The 19,826-nt window shown below is 31.5% G+C and overlaps 3 protein-coding genes across 4 annotated transcripts; 2 read left to right on the plus strand and 1 right to left on the minus strand.

Moving 5' to 3' along the window:
- Positions 1 to 171: 171 nt before the first annotated feature.
- Positions 172 to 5,343, plus strand: LOC123672977 (protein germ cell-less). The gene is made up of 7 exons (XM_045607346.1): positions 172 to 484; positions 539 to 759; positions 816 to 967; positions 1,088 to 1,391; positions 1,545 to 1,746; positions 2,958 to 3,176; positions 4,357 to 5,343. The coding sequence occupies exons 1-7, from the start codon at positions 348 to 350 to the stop codon at positions 4,574 to 4,576; spliced, it is 1,455 nt and encodes a 484-aa protein (XP_045463302.1). The 5' UTR covers positions 172 to 347; the 3' UTR covers positions 4,577 to 5,343.
- A 1,985-nt stretch (positions 5,344 to 7,328) lies between these two features.
- On the minus strand, positions 7,329 to 18,005 carry LOC123672824. 2 transcript variants are annotated; one of them, XM_045607131.1, is made up of 10 exons: positions 17,609 to 18,005; positions 17,311 to 17,549; positions 17,004 to 17,193; positions 16,614 to 16,800; positions 16,346 to 16,491; positions 15,027 to 15,233; positions 13,610 to 13,763; positions 10,181 to 10,553; positions 9,868 to 10,116; positions 7,329 to 8,473 (listed from the first exon to the last, which is right to left on the minus strand). In XM_045607131.1, exons 1-10 carry the CDS (start codon positions 17,882 to 17,884, stop codon positions 7,717 to 7,719), a joined length of 2,778 nt encoding a protein of 925 aa, XP_045463087.1. In that variant the 5' UTR covers positions 17,885 to 18,005; the 3' UTR covers positions 7,329 to 7,716. The 2 variants fall into 2 exon arrangements, with proteins under 2 accessions (XP_045463087.1, XP_045463088.1); XM_045607132.1 differs by lacking the exon at positions 17,609 to 18,005 and having other exon boundaries at positions 17,311 to 17,378; positions 17,462 to 17,550.
- A 35-nt stretch (positions 18,006 to 18,040) lies between these two features.
- Positions 18,041 to 19,249, plus strand: LOC123672825 (glycosyltransferase-like domain-containing protein 1). Its single transcript, XM_045607133.1, has one exon. It carries the CDS (start codon positions 18,129 to 18,131, stop codon positions 19,236 to 19,238), a length of 1,110 nt encoding a protein of 369 aa, XP_045463089.1. The 5' UTR covers positions 18,041 to 18,128; the 3' UTR covers positions 19,239 to 19,249.
- The last annotated feature ends 577 nt before the right edge of the window (positions 19,250 to 19,826 follow it).

A 19,826-nucleotide genomic window follows, 5' to 3' on the forward strand; every position in this document is an offset into this window, starting at 1 on the left:
ACCTTTGATCTATTCAACATTTCTCTCATATATTTAAATAATCTTCGAAGTAAAGAAGCAAATATTCCATTAACTAATACTTTTTCAACGTGTTTGATTCTTTTTACGTGTGTAATTACAAAAATAGATAATATATAGCTGAATAATATCATCAATGTTAGAAATGTTGGAACACTGTTGTCTATAATCATAATCTGTTGTCAGTTCACCTACGCAAAGTTATGTTGTAATTTCCAAAAGTAGGTTATTTCACCTTAAGGGTTATTTCTTAATGTTTGTTTACTGAACAACTAATATGTAGAAAAACTTTTTGACCTATAAATATAAAAGTTTATTTCCTCAAAACAATGGGTGTTAGTTTTTCTGCAAATAAGATAGTGTCTAGTGTTACAGATTATGTATCAGGAGTAAAACGTAAACGAGAAAATACTGAAGATGAAGAAATTCAAAAAATTATTGACATAGCTTTACATACACCTAAAAGGTAGGTAGCTTGCGTTTTAAAGTTTCAAATAATATTTAATTTTCTATTTTCCAGGAAAAAGTTAGAGAGTACTACTAAATACATATATCAAGCCTTATTTGAAGAAGGAAAGAATTCTGATGTAACAGTTTGTGCCTTGGATGAGGAGTTCTACCTCCATAAAATATATTTATCACAAAGCCCTTATTTTGCAAGTATGTTTGGGGGATCTTGGAACGAGTCAACAAAAAACTACATCAATATTGATGTAGTGAATCCTCTCATAACAGTTGAATGTTAGTAAACAACTGTAGAGATAATCCCTCAATTAAATGTTATATTTCGATTTCAGCTCTGAGAGTTGTCTTTGGATCACTATATGATAACGAAATAATTTTGAATCCGCTTAGTATTGTTCCCATAATAGCCACTGCTACTATGTTCCAATTAGAAACACTCATTGAAAAGTGCACAGAAGTTATGTTAGAAACAATTAATCCAAAGGTGAGTATTTTTTGAAAATACTGTTATTTATTTTCATATAACATAGTTTAATAGAGTATATTTCATGAGTTTATTCAAAGTGATATATTTGGAACAAAATGCTATTTTAACAATTTTCAGACATCACTGGATTATTATAATGCAGCTTGTCAGTACGGTGTTATAAAACTACAAGAAGTGTGCTTCAAGTGGTTCTTGGTGAATCTTATGACTTATTACTTTACCCATCCTCTCACAAACTTGAAGACTATTCCTATTGATTTGATGGAAAAGTTGATATCTCACCCAGACCTCTTTGTAATGCAGACAGAGTACTCTATATACGTTATGTTAAAGTATTGGATGTATCTGCGTATGAATGACGAATGTCCAGTTCAGGAAATATCTAGTAAAACAATAAATACTTATTTTTCATCAAGAAAAGGTGAGTAAATTTTTTTTTAATGCTCCATAATAATTAGGCTGTTATTAGAAGTAAATTAAGTTTTGAAGCTATTGGAATTTTAAACAAAAAATTAGGAGAGCACTGACGTGATGTCATAAGGAACATAAATGAAATAATTATTGTTTTTCATAGGTGAGCTTCCCTTCCTTCTCTCCAATGAAGGAAAAAAATTCGCGCCAGCTTTCAGAGGTCTGAGGTTACATAATTTATTATCACAAAAACAGGATATAGAACTTATATTTCAAGATAACATAATCCCTCAGTTTTGGATAAATCCGATAGTAATGCAACAATGGAAAGATGTCCTGCGAGTTGATCAAAATGAAGATAAAGGGTAAGTTATGTTTATTTATTGAATTGATACCTTATGACTAGTTTCTTAGGGAATTCTTTAAATCAAAATAGACTAATGATAATTTTAGAATCGTGGATTATAACAAACCTTTGATTTTCAAATTGGTTTTTGTCACACTATTTTAACAATACTGTGTACTGTTACAACAAAGTGTTCTACCATTGTATGGGTAAATAAATATTATTATTATTATTGACGCCACGATCTATTACATTTAAACGCTGAAATTTCCGAATTTTTTTTTTCGACACAGTATCATTAGGCTCTATTAGAGCTACATTCTCAAATTGTTCGGAAATAAACAGAGTGTAACAAAAAAGTGTAAATGACCATATGTTTTTTCTTTTGGAATACCGTCTTTTTATGGAATTTTTCGATTACATGGAATAAATGAATCGAAGTTTGTTAAAAGTTACATTATGCTTAAAAGAGATATTTCGATTTTCCATAAATTGGAGGGTCTTTGGAAAAACCTTATAATTTTGAAATGAATGAATTTATAAGAATGCGATTTTGCAAGTGAATACATGAAGATCGGAGGTAAGAACTGACTATTTGATAACCATTGAGAAACTCTACTGGGTGTTCAAAATGAGACAATTCATTGATGACTCATTCAAACCTTATCATCAGGCTTTTTCCAAATGGCATACTCTATAGAATTTTAATATTAGGTAAATTTTATTATTTTCGGGAAATGATTGAGGTCTCTCCTGCCTAATTCCATAATTTTTCGATTTATTTTTCACTTGTAATAAGCCTGATATTGAAGTTTGAATAAGTTATCAATGAAATGTCTCATTTTGAACACCCAGTAGACTTTTCTCAAAGATTATAAAAAATTCAGTTGAGTTCAACTGTCTGTTCAACATCACCTTTTGACCGCAAGTTCAATATTACATTATTTCGTGAATAGTGATTTTGAAAATTTTAACTAGGTTGTGCACAGAACATAAATAACTTTTAAACTAACCAACACTCGACATCTCCTTCCTATACAAAAAAAAAGGTTGATGTCATCTTCATGGGGGTGATATTTTCGGAACAAACTCATTATGGAAATTCGTTCCCCTCAAAACATAAGTTGACCTGTTTGTTAAAAATCTTCAAAAATTCTTCGTTTTCAAGTTCTGGAGGGGGGTCAAATTATCGTTGAGACACCCTGTATATAATGTTTTATTTTCTTCCAGTCCTAATAATATAGAGAATGAATTCTTCTTGCACAATAGTTTGAGATGTGGTAGAGTACTCAAAGTGAAGGAGAGACATGTATGGAGGTGGACAGGCTTCCATTTTGGTATGGATTTAATAATGTTTACAGATGGGGTAACATTATCTATTAAACGTAATAATAGATCTGAATATGGCCAGTTGTTGAGCCTACAGAGTACAAGATATGTCGTTATAAGGTGAGATAATAATTTTTTGCATTTCGCAGGTTTGTTGTCCCGGTTGACTCACTAGTATTTTGTGGGTATACAGTTTTCAACACTGAACCCTTTAATATTGGAAGAAATTGAAAAAAAGTTGTATCTATTTGATGACATAGTTCAAATCCAGAAGGAGAGTGTCTATAACAGTTTCATAAAATACATTAATGTTCTTTTCGATATCATCATTGTTCATTTGTCTGATATGGTAACATAGATTCTAGCGACATCACTGTTTACACAGTGAAATAGTCACTTATATGACAATTTTAAGTACGGATTTTTGACGAAAATTTTAATCAGTATAAATGTCGACACTATGTATTCTATACATCTTGGTTGAAGGTAACACTCTATGTAATTTCACTTTTAGTGTTGTTACTCCTATAATATTGTATTAATAATTAAGAATTCATGAACAAAACATAAGCACAATCTAAAAATAACTTCAAAGTTTGCAAATCAGTAATTAGTCCTGAAATAAGCGCCAAAAGAGTTATATTCTATTTCGGCCCAGAAATAGAAATGAAAATAGGTGTCAAAATAGACACCAATAAAACTTTTCATGTTTCTTCCTAAGAAATAAATTATGTATGGCTTTAATTAAAAAAAAAGCGCGGCAATATGGAGTGTTCAAAGACTTTTCTTGCTCAGGGGAGTTCTATAATTTAGATATTTTTCGAATATTTCCATATCACCCAACTTTTTAATATTTTGGGAATGGGGTGTGTAGGAGAGACAATTACAATTTTAAAAAGTGAATGAGTATTATTCCAACAGCGACAAATTATCTCTAGTTGTTTTCTTCATTCTAATTTCGTGCAGTTTTATGATCGGCGAGGCTATAACATCAGAAGTAGAAAAAATCTGTAGAATGTGTAGAAATCTTCACCATAAAATGAATTTAAGTTTGAATAATTAAATGCAAGTTACAAGAGAAAAACAATTTTTTTGGAAATTCATCCCTTCATCTCAGTCAAATCTGGAAAAATTTTAAATGAAAAAAAGTTTTTTTTTTATGAGAGGAATATTATAGTTAAATCGAATGTACAACTGTAAGATTCACCCTGTATATTTAAGATTAGTGTCGAAGTGTCGAGTACTGGATTTTTGATTCTGTACAAGCAACTGAGCAACTTCTTAGTGTGTTTCATTCCAGGGTAACAGTTGCAAAACTGAATGAACAAGGCCAGATTGAATATAGCAAAGAAACTGAGATTTTGAACATAGCTCTGACAAAGGGAGAAGAGTATGAATTGTTGAAATTAGATGAGAGTTTAGAATACCCAATAATAATATCTGCTAATATTCAATACACATCGCCTGATGTTGTGTCATCAGAAGGAAAGCAACTAAGTATAACACAAGTGGTGCCTTGAATTTTCGTCTTCAAATTCCAGCTATCAAGGAAACGTTCTTGATCATGGTGTTCACTTTTTCATTATTGCATTTGAAAACATTCCGAAATAAATATGGTCTTCTTGAAATGAAATAATATGGAGCATGCAGATTCAAATTTACCTTTTGAAGTATTTAATTCAAACCATAAATTTACCAATGGTCTGACTGGATATTTGAGACAAGATTCTTTACCTATAATTATTATTGTAATGTATTATATTGTGTACATTGTTTTTCGCAATTTGTTATCAAATAAACATTTTTCTATAGAAATTTATATTATAATGATAATAATATAATTCTACTTTATATTTTATAATATTTTTGCGACTTTAGCTACATGTTAATCAAATTATCCATGAGATTTTTTTCAGTATAGGATTTTGTTTAACTCTTTTTCTTATCCCTTGTAGCGAAACGGACTGATTTTTCTTGATGAGGGTTATTTCTTTGAAGATATCGACATGAATGGTTCTATTTTTTGACTTGGTATATTATAAAATTTTTTTTTTATGAAATTTTTCCATATAAGTATCGTAATAATGATCAGTAGTTTGTTACCAATATATTGTTTATTGTACACTAAAAATAATCTCTAATTTTTTTTGTTAGCAAAATTTGATGAAATTTTATTTTGTTATGGGCAAATGTTTAAAATTTATTATTTTCTTCAGATATATTTGTGATTATATAATTTTTGTTACTAATGCTAGTCATGATCAATTAAAACTCGAATTATATTATATTTATTCTGTTTTCAAACACCTCCACCTCATTGTCAGCAAGCAGCTGAATTGGGCAATTGCCTGATTGACTGACAAATTTGCATTTGACAAATTATTCATCAATGCTTATGGAGCACAAAAAATGTGTAAATATTTCTCGAAATATTAAAATAGGTTGACATGAAATCGTAGAGGACAACAGATCAGATCTAATACAAGAATTAATCATCAAATTACAATGTTACGATACATCGCCAGTGACGTCACTTGGAAGAATGAAATAATCAAGTCAAATTAAAAACATATACAGGGTGGCAAAATACAAATACAAAAAAAGTTGTATTTTTTCTTAATGAAATAATAGTTTATAATGATCATCAATGTTATTTGTTTCAAAAATATATCGCTTTTAGATTCATTAAGATATCATGAATAATGGTTTTATGTGAAATTATTCTTACCAAGTAGATTGAATCACAGAATAATATATATCTCGATGGTTTTTACCATAGCAATCTGTTTGAGGTTAGAATTCAATGTTAGTTGAAGTTTTCAACATCGAGATAGAATAGAGGGGAGACGACATCACGTGACTTAAACCAGTCCGACATTTTGGATGTAGATCTCAGTCAACTTTTGACGAATAACATTTCATAGTAGTGAACAGATCCGTATTCACAATTTTTGCATATCTGCATATCCATCTTCACCATACTCTAAATATATTATAATTTATAAGGCAGGATATGTGGTATATTATTTGAAACAAAAAATTGTTTGTGTACAATTTTTAGACTATTTACAAAGTGAAGAACAGGGGTTCCTTCATTGATTTGAAAACTAAAAAAGGGCTGCAATATCCTTCTCAAGATGTCATCAGTATCTGCATGAAAACAGAGAAAACATAAAAAAAATATGTTTCCTCTATTGGTTTCAACATCTCCCTTGATACCTTGTGCAATAGGATATTGAATGATTTTATAAATACAAATGTATTATCAGACTTGGTGATACATAATTTAAACTAATCTGTTTTTGACAATCACAGATATTTAATAGTGAAAAGTATTATTCATAAATATTTGAATGTAAGCATGGCGCATTCAACCAAAAATTTAAAAAAATGGAACTACATATTAGTGTTTGGCATTTTAATAACAAAATTGTTTTGTTTAAAGGCCAATAAAATACTTATAAATTTTTTTTTTCATTAATCCCTTGTGTAATACAAAATCTATACATAAAGTCAAATTTTAAAATTTTTGCAATGTAAAGATATATTTTTTTTAATTTCACAAGGCTACTTCTTACAAGAGCCTACATCTGATTGGAAGTTTACTTAATCCGACCCTGATCTTTCTCCCATTCTAGTAATAGAATTAGCCCCGCCTACTGGTCACATTTTTTCTACCACGATAACTGCTTATAGCGTCTCCTCTCTATTCTATCTCGATGGTTTTCAACAACCTTTCTAAACAGAAAATGAATCTGTTCAGAAAAAACTAGCATATTTAATAATTGTAAATGTCGAAAATCGCTGCAAAAGACACACGGCTATACTTCAAACTGACGTCATTGTTGGTTAACCCAATCCGGTTCTCTCTCTGTTATAATAGGTTTAAATTATTCTTCAAAGCTTTGTTTTGCAAATTAATTTATTCACATAATTTTATTTATAATATAAGGATTTCAATAAATATGATATCTTTTATACAAAAAGTTACAAAATTTTCAAGTTTATTGTTTATATACATACATACATACCCAAAAATAATTTGGTATTATGATTATTATACAGAGTGAGTTTTGAGAATGGAATACCTCATTCATCTTGAAAACCGATTGCGGGATTTTTATAGACTTTGGTGTGCAAAGTTCTTGTGAAATGGACGATTTTATGGTGGTATAGCTACATTAACATTATCTTTGTCAAAGTTAAAATAATAAATTTAAATGGCAATTTCTGAATAAATTTGTTTAATTTGAATTATCTCTAAATGTTCGCTTCATGTTAGAGGGAGGTATGTCCACATTTGAGTAGTAGAAAAATTAGGGATTTTAGATAACATATTGTAGCAGTCATGGCCATCGGCATCATTTTAACTTTGCCAAAGATAATATAATCTATAAGACTGAAAGTATGTCATTCAGGTATAGGGAACATTGCATGAAAAATATTCAGGATTTCAAAAGGCAAAAAATATACAGGGTGATCCATTTGATCATTATAATTCCTGAAAAAGGAAACATTTGACAACATTACCAAATATCATCCATATCATAAGGTCCTTGCACAACAAAATCTATAAAAATCGTGCGATTTGTTTCTGAGATAATTGAGGCCTTAGATACTTAAAACTCACCGAGTATAGATAAATATTTAAATTCTGTTACTATCTATTAAAATAGTCCCATGTGATATTGCTCAATATCAATGTTTCTATATCTTCAACGAGTATTTCCATAAATCCTAAATCGAAAAGTTTCATGAACATATTTATCACATCACATACTCTGGCTGCCCCGTTCAATGCATAAGTTAACGATTCTGTCCTCAGAATATTGGTATTCGACTCTAAAGACCATTTGTAAATAGTTACAAGGTTTTCAGGTGATAAACAAAACTGCTTAACACATAAGGTCAGGTAAAGGCACAGTTCCTCTAATAGATATCGGTGACAGAGGATAATCATATCAAGGATGGTATCTGTTTCCAACTGTATATCTTTGGGTTTCGACATGTCAAGGTCACAGTTCAATAGATATATCAAACATTTCAGTGAACTATAGTTGGTATCTTGTAATTTCACATGCTCCTCATTTGATTCTTTGAACGATCCACTCAGTAAAGCGTTGAAATAAGGCGATTTTTCACAAAGGACATCTCGATCTGCACATAAACGGGAATCATCATCCAGGACAAAGGTCACAACATTCTTGCAGTTTTCTGAAATTTCGTAGTTCCCTATGAATATTTTCTCTTTCGTTGGACTAAACGTACAACGACCAAGCATATTTGAATGTTTACTGGCCAGAACACAAATAACTTTAAGACATTTTCTCCGAAGTGTTTCTTCATCTTTCAAACAATTGATCAAGATTTTTAAACCCTTGCAAGAAACCATAAAGGTGTATAAGATAGTTCTGCACCTAGAAAAAAAATTAATAATTATATGACGCTAAAACAAAATTTAATTATTTTAATTTTCAGTTGAAGGGCATGATCTGGGGGTTACTGTCGCACACGACTTTATATGAACCGATCATATTCAGAATATTGGCTCAAAGGTATGTCGGCTCATGTATTACAAACCATTCAGAGATTGCAGTACTGACACTTTTTTTTTTTGAAGGGTTTTCCAATAAGTGGTGCCATTTTGAAGAGCCCGCTATCTGGGCAGCTATCACTTTTTGAACTGTCATCCAGCATCCTGATATTTGAAAAGTAAAAACTACACCATTACTAAAAATGGAAAAATAAATGCTACAACAACGCGTTAATATTCTTAAAATTCACGACAAAAATGATGAAAACTTTGCAGTCGCACTTTGCAAAACTGAAGTACTTTTGGGTCCTTCTCGACCGGCAAGTGAAGCTGGTAGAAGATGTTGGGATGTGTAGGATCGAAACCGTTTGCGTCGGTCAAAAACAACTGAGAATATTGCTGTAACCGGTAGTGTCGACGAAAACCTTTGTCGATTCCTCGTCAATCTTGAGAATTAGCTAAGATTGATTATTTTTAATGGTCGGAATTGGAAGAGATTGACGTGGACGACGTTTATTGTCAGAAAGACGACGTTACGTCCCACACTAGCTACGCAACAATCGCAATTTTGCAAGAAAAGATTTTTGGTCGTTGTTATTTCTCGAAGGGATGATCGAAATTGGCTACCGAGATACTTGTGATTTAACACTTTTAGATTTTTGCCTTTGGGGCCACTGGAAAGAAAAGGTCTATGTCAATGTTCCACAATCGATTCTAGACATTAAAGATGGAATTTGTGAAGTTATCTAGGACATACAGGTCCAAATGTGCGAATCGGTTATGAAAAGCATATGGTGCTGCACCAAATGCTACGGTTGCAGCAACCGTAGCCGTGGCGGCCATCTAGTTTATATCGTTTTCCATCGTTAATGGCATACCTTCCTCTTTATAATGAATTAAACATTCATTGTTTTCCCTGAACATACTGTTTTTTTTTTTAATATAAAAAACAAACCTTTTATTGGAAAACCCCTTATTCATATAAAACTTATAAACTACCCTTATGGATTTTTCAGATCTTGTCTGGAGCCTGACTTAAGTATCAGCCAAAAATTTATTTGAGTCATTACAGTGCAGTGTTACCAAAATACCATATGGTTAAATACCTCCCTGCTGCGATCTTCACTTACTTGCCTCTAAATATTGTTTGGATGTGATATGTCTAACCTTCAAGCAATAAGCCATAATTGTTACCCACGTGGACATTTCCTAAAGCTGTACAAGCACAGAAATACAGAATGGTGCAAAGACAATTTTGGATGAAAAAAAAAAACTTACTTCACAATATATGGAATTGCCATAACCAACTGCCTTTTTAGTACTTCATTCCCACAAATGAGTCTATTCGCGATATCTCCTCTTCCACATCCAGATTCAATTAGTTCAGTAAACTTTTCTAATACTTGATCGCCTATACTCTCAAAGTGAAAACATGTTTCACAATCAGAACCGTGATCTGTTTTACGTAAAGAAAACACCGCAGAGATGACTCCAGTTTGCATCAGTGGTATAAGATGGTCATGAACTCTGGTAAAAAAAATTATATCTGAAATTAAAAAAAGATCATTTTGCAATATGATTTTTTACTTACGACAAAATTTTCACTATGACAGATTTAGCTATGTGGGTCGCTCTACTTGTCGACTCGAAATAACAGGCACATTTAACCAGAATCATCAATAAGGCATCTGAACATAACTGAGAAGGTAAAGGTTGAATGAATGAATAAGCCTTCAAGAGCGAAAGAGAATGATGGATTAGACGGTACTTCAAGTCTTCTTCAGAGATTTTCTCAACGCTCTCCTGAATATTGTCAGAATCGGAATTTTTTTCAGTTTCAGTGAAATCTTCAATTTCACTGTGGATAACATTAGGCATGGGTTCATCCTCTGATTCGTTTTCGCTGCAGACTGGGGAGTAGTCCTCGGAATCGCTCTCCTGTAGATAGAATGTGGTGGATTCAGCTGCAAAAACACAAAATTGATCAGAGAAAAAGTTAAGAAAATACCGGACATTTATAACTTAAAGAGGGTTATAAAAATTAATCTTTGTAGCTAAATTGGCACTCGCGCGGATTTTGAGCGTCATCTGTCATTACCGGTGTGAAGTTATCCACATCCACAAGTACAGCCCAAGGCGAAAGTAGGGTGCAAGCAAAATATTGTATATTGATGATTTTCAATATGTAATTGTAATTTATTATTTAAATCAAGCAATACAGACTTTTGATATTTTTCTTCTTTATGAGGCATTCAGAGGGTTTCTAGATGAAATTCATAATTTTTTTAAATGAAGAAGTACCATTTTCTTCTTTTAGTATGAGGTGAATAAAAGAAAATTCTATCAAATGACATTGTCTTATGATATGGCACTTCCATTTACTTAGCTACACTATTCAAATTTATAACCAGTTTTTTTTTCTTCGCCAGTTCAGCTATCACACCTAAAATGATCCGTAAATCTTGGGATAAAATAGTACGTTAGAGTTATATGATTAGAATTTGCAAGCAGGTTGTACCCAGTGTCCATCAAGAATGCAACAATTATTGAAGAGTCTTTGGTGAAAAGGAACATGCATATTTTAATGATTTTCAAACGGATCTTTTAGGAGCGACTCTTAAATGAATAGATTATCTATTCATTAGATTTCTTTGAAAGTTGTTAGCATTCTACTATATTTTTACATTATAGAACCTGAATACTTGTATATGAAATCATGACGTTGTATGCCTCACTTCGTAATTTCGAAAATTTGGAGTAAAAAAATTATGAAAATTATATGTACTGTTATTTTTATGATGAATTATGGAACCATAGCAATTTTTAGTGATATTTTTATTACCAGAAATAATTTGCAGGATATGGGTTGCCAATCATAGAACTGGATGGGATTACAATTGACCCAGAAAAGTAGACTCTCCTAGTACTCTTAGAAGCACAAAGCTCGTATGAGTTAGGATAAATGTATAGTCTGCCGATTATACAATTACATACAAGATCCTGGGATTTTGAAATTCACAAGTAGGATGTGTCAAAACCAAATAGGATAGCGCATTAGACTAGCGTTTGGTGCTGGAGTATTTTAGCACTGATCTGATTTTAGCAATTTGGAGTTGGAGCATGCAGGAAATGCGAACTTTTGTGGAACTGCACTGGCATGATACTTATGCAAAGTGTTCTGTGATCATTCCCTGTCATTGGAATAGTATTTAAATTAGAATTGCTGTTCGACATAATACAAATATTATTAGAAATAAACAATGAATGATGACAGGAACACGCTCGTAATGCACCATCGAAAAAGTACAAGGCTAATATTCGAATTGATATTAGCTCTGCCCTGGAATCATGCCTGACCAGCTGAACATAGATTGAGACTGTATAGTGCATCCCATTTTGGGTGAGACAGCCAGGTTTCTCGCTTGTTATTTAAGATAGAGACTTGCGGTTTTCACGTTCCTGTCCTACTTTTTCATGAAACTCAAGTTGGTCTAATCAGATTTTGCATAACTGTTTCCGTTCAAGAGATACAGGGTGATTTTGGAAATTGATACTTTTCGGACCCCTCCCTTATCTCCCAAGTTATTAGAAATAATGCTAAGGTAAAAACTACGCCTGAATCAGAATTCTGCGTAGAATCCAGTGGCGTACTCAATATTTTTTTTGGGGTATGGTTTTGAAGATTCAACACAAACCTATATTTTTTTTAATGGAACACCCCATATATCATCACTTCGTTGAATTCGTTATTTTTTTCCCTTCAAAATGATGTATGATACTATGTAGGTAGGATGTTCAGAAATGTTAAAAAAACACTAAAACATCAAATAATGATGATTTTTTGTAAATGGGCCATGAATTTTCTATGTTTCAATAAGAGGATTATTACTTTCGATTTTTAAAACTAGTAGGTCATTGATGACACAAACATCCTTGTTGTTATTCTGGCTACTATGCATTTGGGAACATTGCTTTATCACGTAGGCATTGGAGGGAAAAAAACAAATCTGATCTAGCTGTCATCGCTATGAATTATTGTTATTATTATTGATTCTTCTTTTATATGGGGAATCCATTGCCCATTAACAAAAAATCATCATTATTTGATATTTTAGTGTTTTTTTAACATTTCTGAACATCCTACCTACAAAGTATCATACATCATTTTGAAGGGAAAAAAATAACGAATTCAACGAAGTAATGATATACATGGTGTTCCATTAAAAAAATATAGGTTTGTGTCGAATCTTCAAAACCATACCCCGAAAAAAAAAATTGAGTACGCCACTGGATTCTACGCAGAATTCTGATTCAGACGTAGTTTTTACCTCAGCATTATTTCTAATAACTTCGGAGATAAAGGAGGGGTCCGAAAAGTATCAATTTCCAAAATCACCCTGTGTCTCTTGAACGGAAACAGTTATGCAAAATCTGATTAGACCAACTTGAGTTTCATGAAAAAGTAGGACAGGAACGTGAAAACCGCAAGGCTCTATCTTAAATAACAAGCGAGAAACCTGGCTGTCTCACCCAAAATGGGATGCACTGTACATACTTTATAAGTTCACTATGAGTCAAACATGATTAGCTCAACAAAAATTCGAATTAATTCGCACTGGTGCCGCCAGTCCAATACTCTATAAGTTTGAGATTTCAACTGAAAATAACCTTATCCGAGTTTGTTCAAATATGCAAATGTAATTACTAGTTAACTGTAACAGTCTAATCTGTAATCAAACTTGAAGTGAAATGAACCAAACCATATTTTGATCAAAATTGTACCTGATATAAGACTGAGAACTAGAAATGTAATGTTCAAAACTGTTAACAAGAATTCCCGCATTGATAACTGCTTAGTTACTGTTAACAATTTGCTAAAGGTTTCTGAAATAGACCTACTGAATATCTCAAGAAACTTATTGATCTCCAAACTGTGATATTGAATTTAAACTTGTAATTTTATATCAGATGAGTTGTTCCTATTTATGTTATATTATTTATTTATAAATAAAATATTTACCTGGTGGAGTAGGAGCTCTAGGTGAAGACCATGGCGAGATAAACATTTCCGAATCACTTCCAGAACCAGGACTGGATGGCCGAAAGGGGGGTAAACGATTGATGGAAGTGTCCATTTCTTCATCACTTGAACTTGGCAACGAATCCCAGAAAGGCTGAAAATTATTGGGTTCGATATTGAATTATTTTTAAATAATGATAAAAACACTCTATAGAAGTTGTGTCTAATTTGAAAAATAGTATTAGTCCTAGACAGAAAATTACAGGTGAAATTACAGCAGCACAAGGCTCATCACTCTCTCCTCTACTCTACAATTTGTTCTGCAGTGACATGTATAGACAATCCGATTTCAGGAACCAGAACATCAACAAGCTAGAATGTATTCTCCAATTTGCTGATGACACAACTTTAACATCCCACCATAAAACACTGAAAGAATGTATGAAAGAACTACAGAAGTTAGCAGATGTCTCAGTGGCATGGATGAGAGTTGGAGAATACAACCCAACCCAACAAAATCAAAACTCATCAGTCATCATTTTCAATCCTAAAATCAATGCCAACTCTCCCAATATAAAACGTGGAAGTAACGCAATTACCCCAGAAGATTCATTCAAATACCTGGGTATAAAGATTGACAACAAGTTTAACTTCATAGCATACTTAAAACTCCAAAGGAAAAAAGCTGTAACACGAGCTGGGCATTTTAGATTTCTTACCTACAAAAACATGGGATTCAGAAGTAAAACAGCTAGCATGATATACCAAATGATATGCAGACCTATATTGGACTATGGACACACAGTATTCTCAATTTCAACAAAAACTGCTCTGAATACAATTGAAGTAGCGGAAAGAACTTGTGACAAAAAATTACTAAACTAAGACATCCCAACAACCTACTCTACAGCCCATCCATTCAGCTTTTATATCAGACAAAGGAAATAGAACCAATACTGGAAAGAATGCAAAAACTCAGCAAAAAAATTCATCACAATTCAAAATAATACCAACAAAATAGAGCAACTACACCAAAGGCAAGTTGCCAACTTTGGCACTTTTTGAACACTTAAAATCACTAAAATAATAGTTATTTTTTTATAATTTCTAATTGAATATGTAATATAAAACTGTATATAACTGGCTGGAAGCCTGCGGTCGATATTAATAAATTTTGTTTCTCTCTCTCTTATTAGTCTTCCTTCCTTCTGAATGAATAACAAACTGAACAAGATAAATGAGTTGTCAATTAGACAATAAGCTATTTTACAAATTACTCTGAGATCTTTATCAAGCACATAAAAAGGGAATATTTTTTATTTTTTTCGCAGTTAGAAGAGTTAAAAAATCATTGAAATCTATGTCTTCAATCAATGCCAAACTTCTTTATCAAAATATACTTGATGCATATAAATACCTTTTCATTGCACATTGTTGATTTCACTTTTTTTTTCTTCTTTTTCACTAATACGTGTTTCATTTTCAAATATTTTCGGCTACCCAGCAGATTTTCTAATTTTCTCACCAGAACCTCGATCATATTGTTCTGCAGTTGTTGCTTCATAATATTTTGATGATAATTACATCTCTCAAATGTTTCTAATATCAAGCACAGTATTTCTATCTAAAAAAGAAGTAATTATAAATACAAATGATTCAACTTCACACACAAAACAGAAAGAAAATCACTTATTTCATGAAAACCAAAGAGAATTATATTTCGAATGTTGGTTTAAGAGTAAAAATGATAAAGACATGGAGTAGTCTAACCACTCTGAAATTTCGATGGGTTACATTTTGAAATGTGTACAATTAAAAAATCAAATAAAAAATCTTATTTTTACTCTGTGAATCTTATTTGTAAATAAACAATGAACAGTTAAAAGAATTATAAAATTTCAATCATGTATTAATAAAGAATACAGTGGGCTATGACTTTGCCAAAATGTTTTTAATTTTTTTTATTTTGTGCCCAGAATGGTCTTGAATTGTTGGGTCCACGGTAAAGAATTCAAGATCAAAATCGATTTTGTTCATCTGCACAACAACTTTTAAAGCGAATGGGCTAATCTTGAAATTTTCAGGGTTTGAATATACTTTTTGGCAAAATCTGTTAGATGGTTTGGGAGCTGCTATACCAAAACAAAATAAAATTTTCCTTTAATAGACAAAATGCCTATCCAATCAAACTGAAATTTAAAAATCTGTTATAAAATAGTAAAACGAATTTTTAGGTAAAACTTCGTGATGATAGTATCATTTAAAGAAAAAACTTCATTGTTAAATTTCAATATCTATCTGATTCCACTGACATTTTGTGAGTACATGAAGTACATCAAATTTAGCTATGTAGCTTTTGCATAGAAAAAACAATCACGTATTTCTAACCTGATAACCATATGAACCTTGGAATATCTTTTGGAGAATGAACTAATTTGCGTAGAATTTTTTTGATTATTTGCAGAACGGACTCAAGAAATGCTAAAATGTAAAAAGACGCAAAAAAAAAATGGATTTTCGTAGATGGAGGAGTTCATGGCAAGTACATGACATCCTATTCTTCATCAATGAGCCAATTACAATAGAATATAATAGAATTTATTTTAAAAATCTAAATCTAATAATAATTCATCGATCCACCAAAAATCGATAGCCCACTGTTCCTCTGGAAAAAGCATGCAAGATTAGAATTATCTGTTTTCTTTATGTATGCGTAGTAGATATTTACAAACTTACCACATCATTGCTAGGATTTTCTACATCATCTAGCGTTCTTATCAGCTGAGGAATGGTATCATCACATCGATTAGGATCTCTATTGATTGGATCATCTAATAGGAAGCACAGGCATTTTATGTAATCTTTATGTTCGTTCTTGATTTCTGGAAATTTCATTTATATTGAAATTATTAAAGAAATAAATTGAATTATACCCATCTATTAATGAAAAATAAATGATAATCTCCAATATTCAAAGTTTTAAAAGTAACATATTAATATTTACCGTCTTTGTTTACTGATGCATTCTTCAGTAACTTTACAAAACCTGCAGTTATGTCCTTAACTGGTATATCCGACTTCAGGGTACTGACAGATATAAAATTCATTACTGTGTTCACTATTGTTTGAGGAGCGAGTGGTAAAATCTGGTGGAAATACATAAGACAATCTCCTTCAGATGTAGTTCTGAGCTGAAATTCAATGACAAAACAAAATTAAATTACCTTTGATTACAAGAGTTTTTGTTATAAATAGTTTTGAGACAATAATCAACATTTTAGTAGATAAATTTTGAACAGATATGATCTTTCATGCGAGTCAAATTTAGAAATAAAAGATAATATTTTTGAAAGATTATAAAAATAATATTCCAATAAGTGTTTTGTTAACTTACCTGAGTTATTCCAGCACCATATTTGTATTTGGAAAATTGATATAAAAATGTTATAATGTTTTTTAAAACAGCCTCTTCTTTTTTTTCAGATGTCCATCTTGTAGAACGTTTGATAAAAAGTGCACCTATGGGTTTCAACATTTCATACTTATCAACTAGAGTAATATATGTTTGCCGGTCCATGAATTTGCTGAAAAAATATATAAATTATCACCTACTTCAAGAAAAAACAATGATTTTTGCATTGATTTAATATTTCCTCTTATTTTACACATATAGAAAGGAGAAAACTGAAATAACTTCTTACCTTACAGCTCTTACAGCCATCATGATGGTAGCTTCACTAACTTTATTGTCATCATCATCAACATATTTCTGTATAAATTTTAGTATGTAGGTGAATACATGGCTCTTACTTTTCAGAATAAAGCTACTTATATTATGTTGACATATATTACCTATGATTCTGAATATTCTCCCATTTACACTATCATCTTTCGAACATCTCTGCAGTAGATTATGAAGATCATTTAAACCTTTGAAAGCCTACAAAAAACTCATTCCAATTAAAACAGTTATTGTATTAAACAAAACGAAAATCTTACCACTTCATTTGAACAGTTGGACTCCAAACAACAATTTCCTAAAATACTTAAAGAAACAGCAATAATCTTATTTCCATCATGATTCAAACAAGCCAGAAACGTTTTTATACATCCAGACTTATGAATTTTGATTATGTTCTTCCTATGTTTTGGCCATTCTACAGATTTTCTAATAAATGTTAGTAATTTATATAGATCTGAGGAATTTATAGAAGGGGACACAATTCGTAGAGCTTTTTCAAAAGTAAGCGAATTACTTTGCATTTCCGAAGTCATCTTATGTGGTATAACAAATATCAATATATATATTTAATAGTCTTTACAGATTTCCACATATTTCCAAATTTATTTGTTTATTTTTTTTCTAACTAGATAAGCTGTCACGATAGCACTTAGGTTAAACCACAGATTATACGTCCGTATTTCTATGTCTATGATCACTATCTAACCTCAATATTTTCCATCAAAATATAAATATTTCCTTTATTGAGTTTAATTATTATTATTAAGAAATTTTATTATGAGCAATAAAACAAATGTCGCTGTAAAAGGTGAAACACCGGATATCCTCTTTATCGAACCGTTTTACGGAGGATCCCATAAGGAATTGATTGATACTATCATCAAGAGTATTTCAACGTATACTCTTGTGACTATGCCATGCAAAAAATGGCATTGGCGCTCAAGATGTGGAGCTTTAAGCTTAATGACAATAATCCCTAAAGTGACTACAGAAAAAGTTCTTTTCTGCAGCTCAATATTAAATTTAGCTGAATTGTTGGGACTGCGACCAGATTTGAACAGTCTAAAAAAAGTAATATACTTTCATGAAAATCAGCTAATTTATCCTATTCAAGAAATTAAGAACAGGGATATCCAGTACTCATATAATCAAATAATTTCTTGTTTGGCCGCTGATATTGTTATATTCAACTCAAATTTTAATAAAAACAGTTTTTTATCTAATATTAAGAAAATTATTAAATTAATTCCTGATTATCGCTCTACAAATTTGGAAGGCATTATTAGAAAAAAATGTGAAGTATTATATTTTCCTGTTACTTTTCCTGAAAAGCCTTTCGAGGGTAGATTGAATGAAAAAAGCAATGTTTTGAGGATTGTATGGCCTCATAGGTGGGAATTTGATAAATGTCCAGAAGACTTTTTTAATGTACTTCTTAAATTGAAAACAGAAAATATAAAATTTGAGGTAGTAGTTTTGGGGGAATGTTATAGAGAAATACCAGAAATTATGAATGTGTCACGAGAAAAATTGGAGAATGAAATTGTTCACTGTGGATATATTGATTCAAAATCAACATATTTTCAAACTTTGATGAAATGTGATGTGGTAGTATCTACTTCACATCATGAATTTTTTGGAGTCGCTATGATAGAAGCAGCATATTGTGGTTGCTTTCCATTGGTACCAAATAACTTGGTTTATCCAGAAATATATCCTAATAATTGTTTATATTCGAACATAGAAGATTTGTATGCAAGATTAAAATGTTATTGTCTCAATCCTACATTAGCTTATGAAGATAGAAGTAAGTTAGACCTGAGTTTTGAAAAATATTCATCTGTAAAATTAACACCTGAATTTTTAAAGATTTTGAACAATAAATAGAAATAATTAATCTTAGTTTTCTTGATTTTGATTCCATTGTCCTATTGTTGAATGAATTCAACTAAAATTTTAGTGTTTCAGTCGGCATTGGCCTCTAAGTATTCTATTCATATTTGTTCCGCCAACTTTGGCGAGGGATCTTAGTCAATTTTGAAGGTACACCTTCTCTCAGAGGATTGCAGTATTTCAACCCAGGAACACTGATGGAATCAGCAATATGGCACTTCCTATTTTCTACTGCTGTCTGATCGGAAGACCTCCCTACTACTCATTGATCCCTGCCATATACACCTTTATATCCATAGTGGAGCATGGTGACTTTGCCGTAGAACAAGTTTATGTACCGAGTGCAGATGAGTACAGTGACTGTATATACCTTAGAACATTAATAATATCTATATTCTAAGGTATATACAGTCACTGTACATATGACTGATGAGCTCTACACGTCGCCATCTCTCGGACAGCAAAGAGAGACACATGTAGTGGTCATAGACCTATAGTAACATGTTATTAAAGGTGTATGGTAGTGGTTTAATCTTTGTGAAGATCACGTTAATTTCGATGAATATACGAAAAATGTTTTCT

Source organism: Harmonia axyridis, chromosome 2 (assembly GCF_914767665.1).
Source record: "Harmonia axyridis chromosome 2, icHarAxyr1.1, whole genome shotgun sequence".
Classification (NCBI taxonomy): domain Eukaryota; kingdom Metazoa; phylum Arthropoda; class Insecta; order Coleoptera; family Coccinellidae; genus Harmonia; species Harmonia axyridis.

Excerpts from the sequence above, each read along its gene's own strand:
- LOC123672977 (XM_045607346.1), top strand. The coding sequence starts at position 348 with ATGGGTGTTAGTTTTTCTGCAAATAAGATAGTGTCTAGTGTTACAGAT. Across the intron at positions 485-538 it reads GCTTTACATACACCTAAAAG|GAAAAAGTTAGAGAGTACTA; the intron begins GTAGGTAGCTTG and ends TCTATTTTCCAG. Across the intron at positions 760-815 it reads TCCTCTCATAACAGTTGAAT|CTCTGAGAGTTGTCTTTGGA; the intron begins GTTAGTAAACAA and ends TTTCGATTTCAG.
- LOC123672824 (XM_045607131.1), bottom strand. The coding sequence starts at position 17,884 with ATGACTTCGGAAATGCAAAGTAATTCGCTTACTTTTGAAAAAGCTCTA. Across the intron at positions 17,550-17,608 it reads CCAACTGTTCAAATGAAGTG|GCTTTCAAAGGTTTAAATGA; the intron begins GTAAGATTTTCG and ends AGTTTTTTGTAG. Across the intron at positions 15,234-16,345 it reads AAAATCCTAGCAATGATGTG|ATAGAAATACTGTGCTTGAT; the intron begins GTAAGTTTGTAA and ends CTTCTTTTTTAG.
- LOC123672825 (XM_045607133.1), top strand. The coding sequence starts at position 18,129 with ATGAGCAATAAAACAAATGTCGCTGTAAAAGGTGAAACACCGGATATC.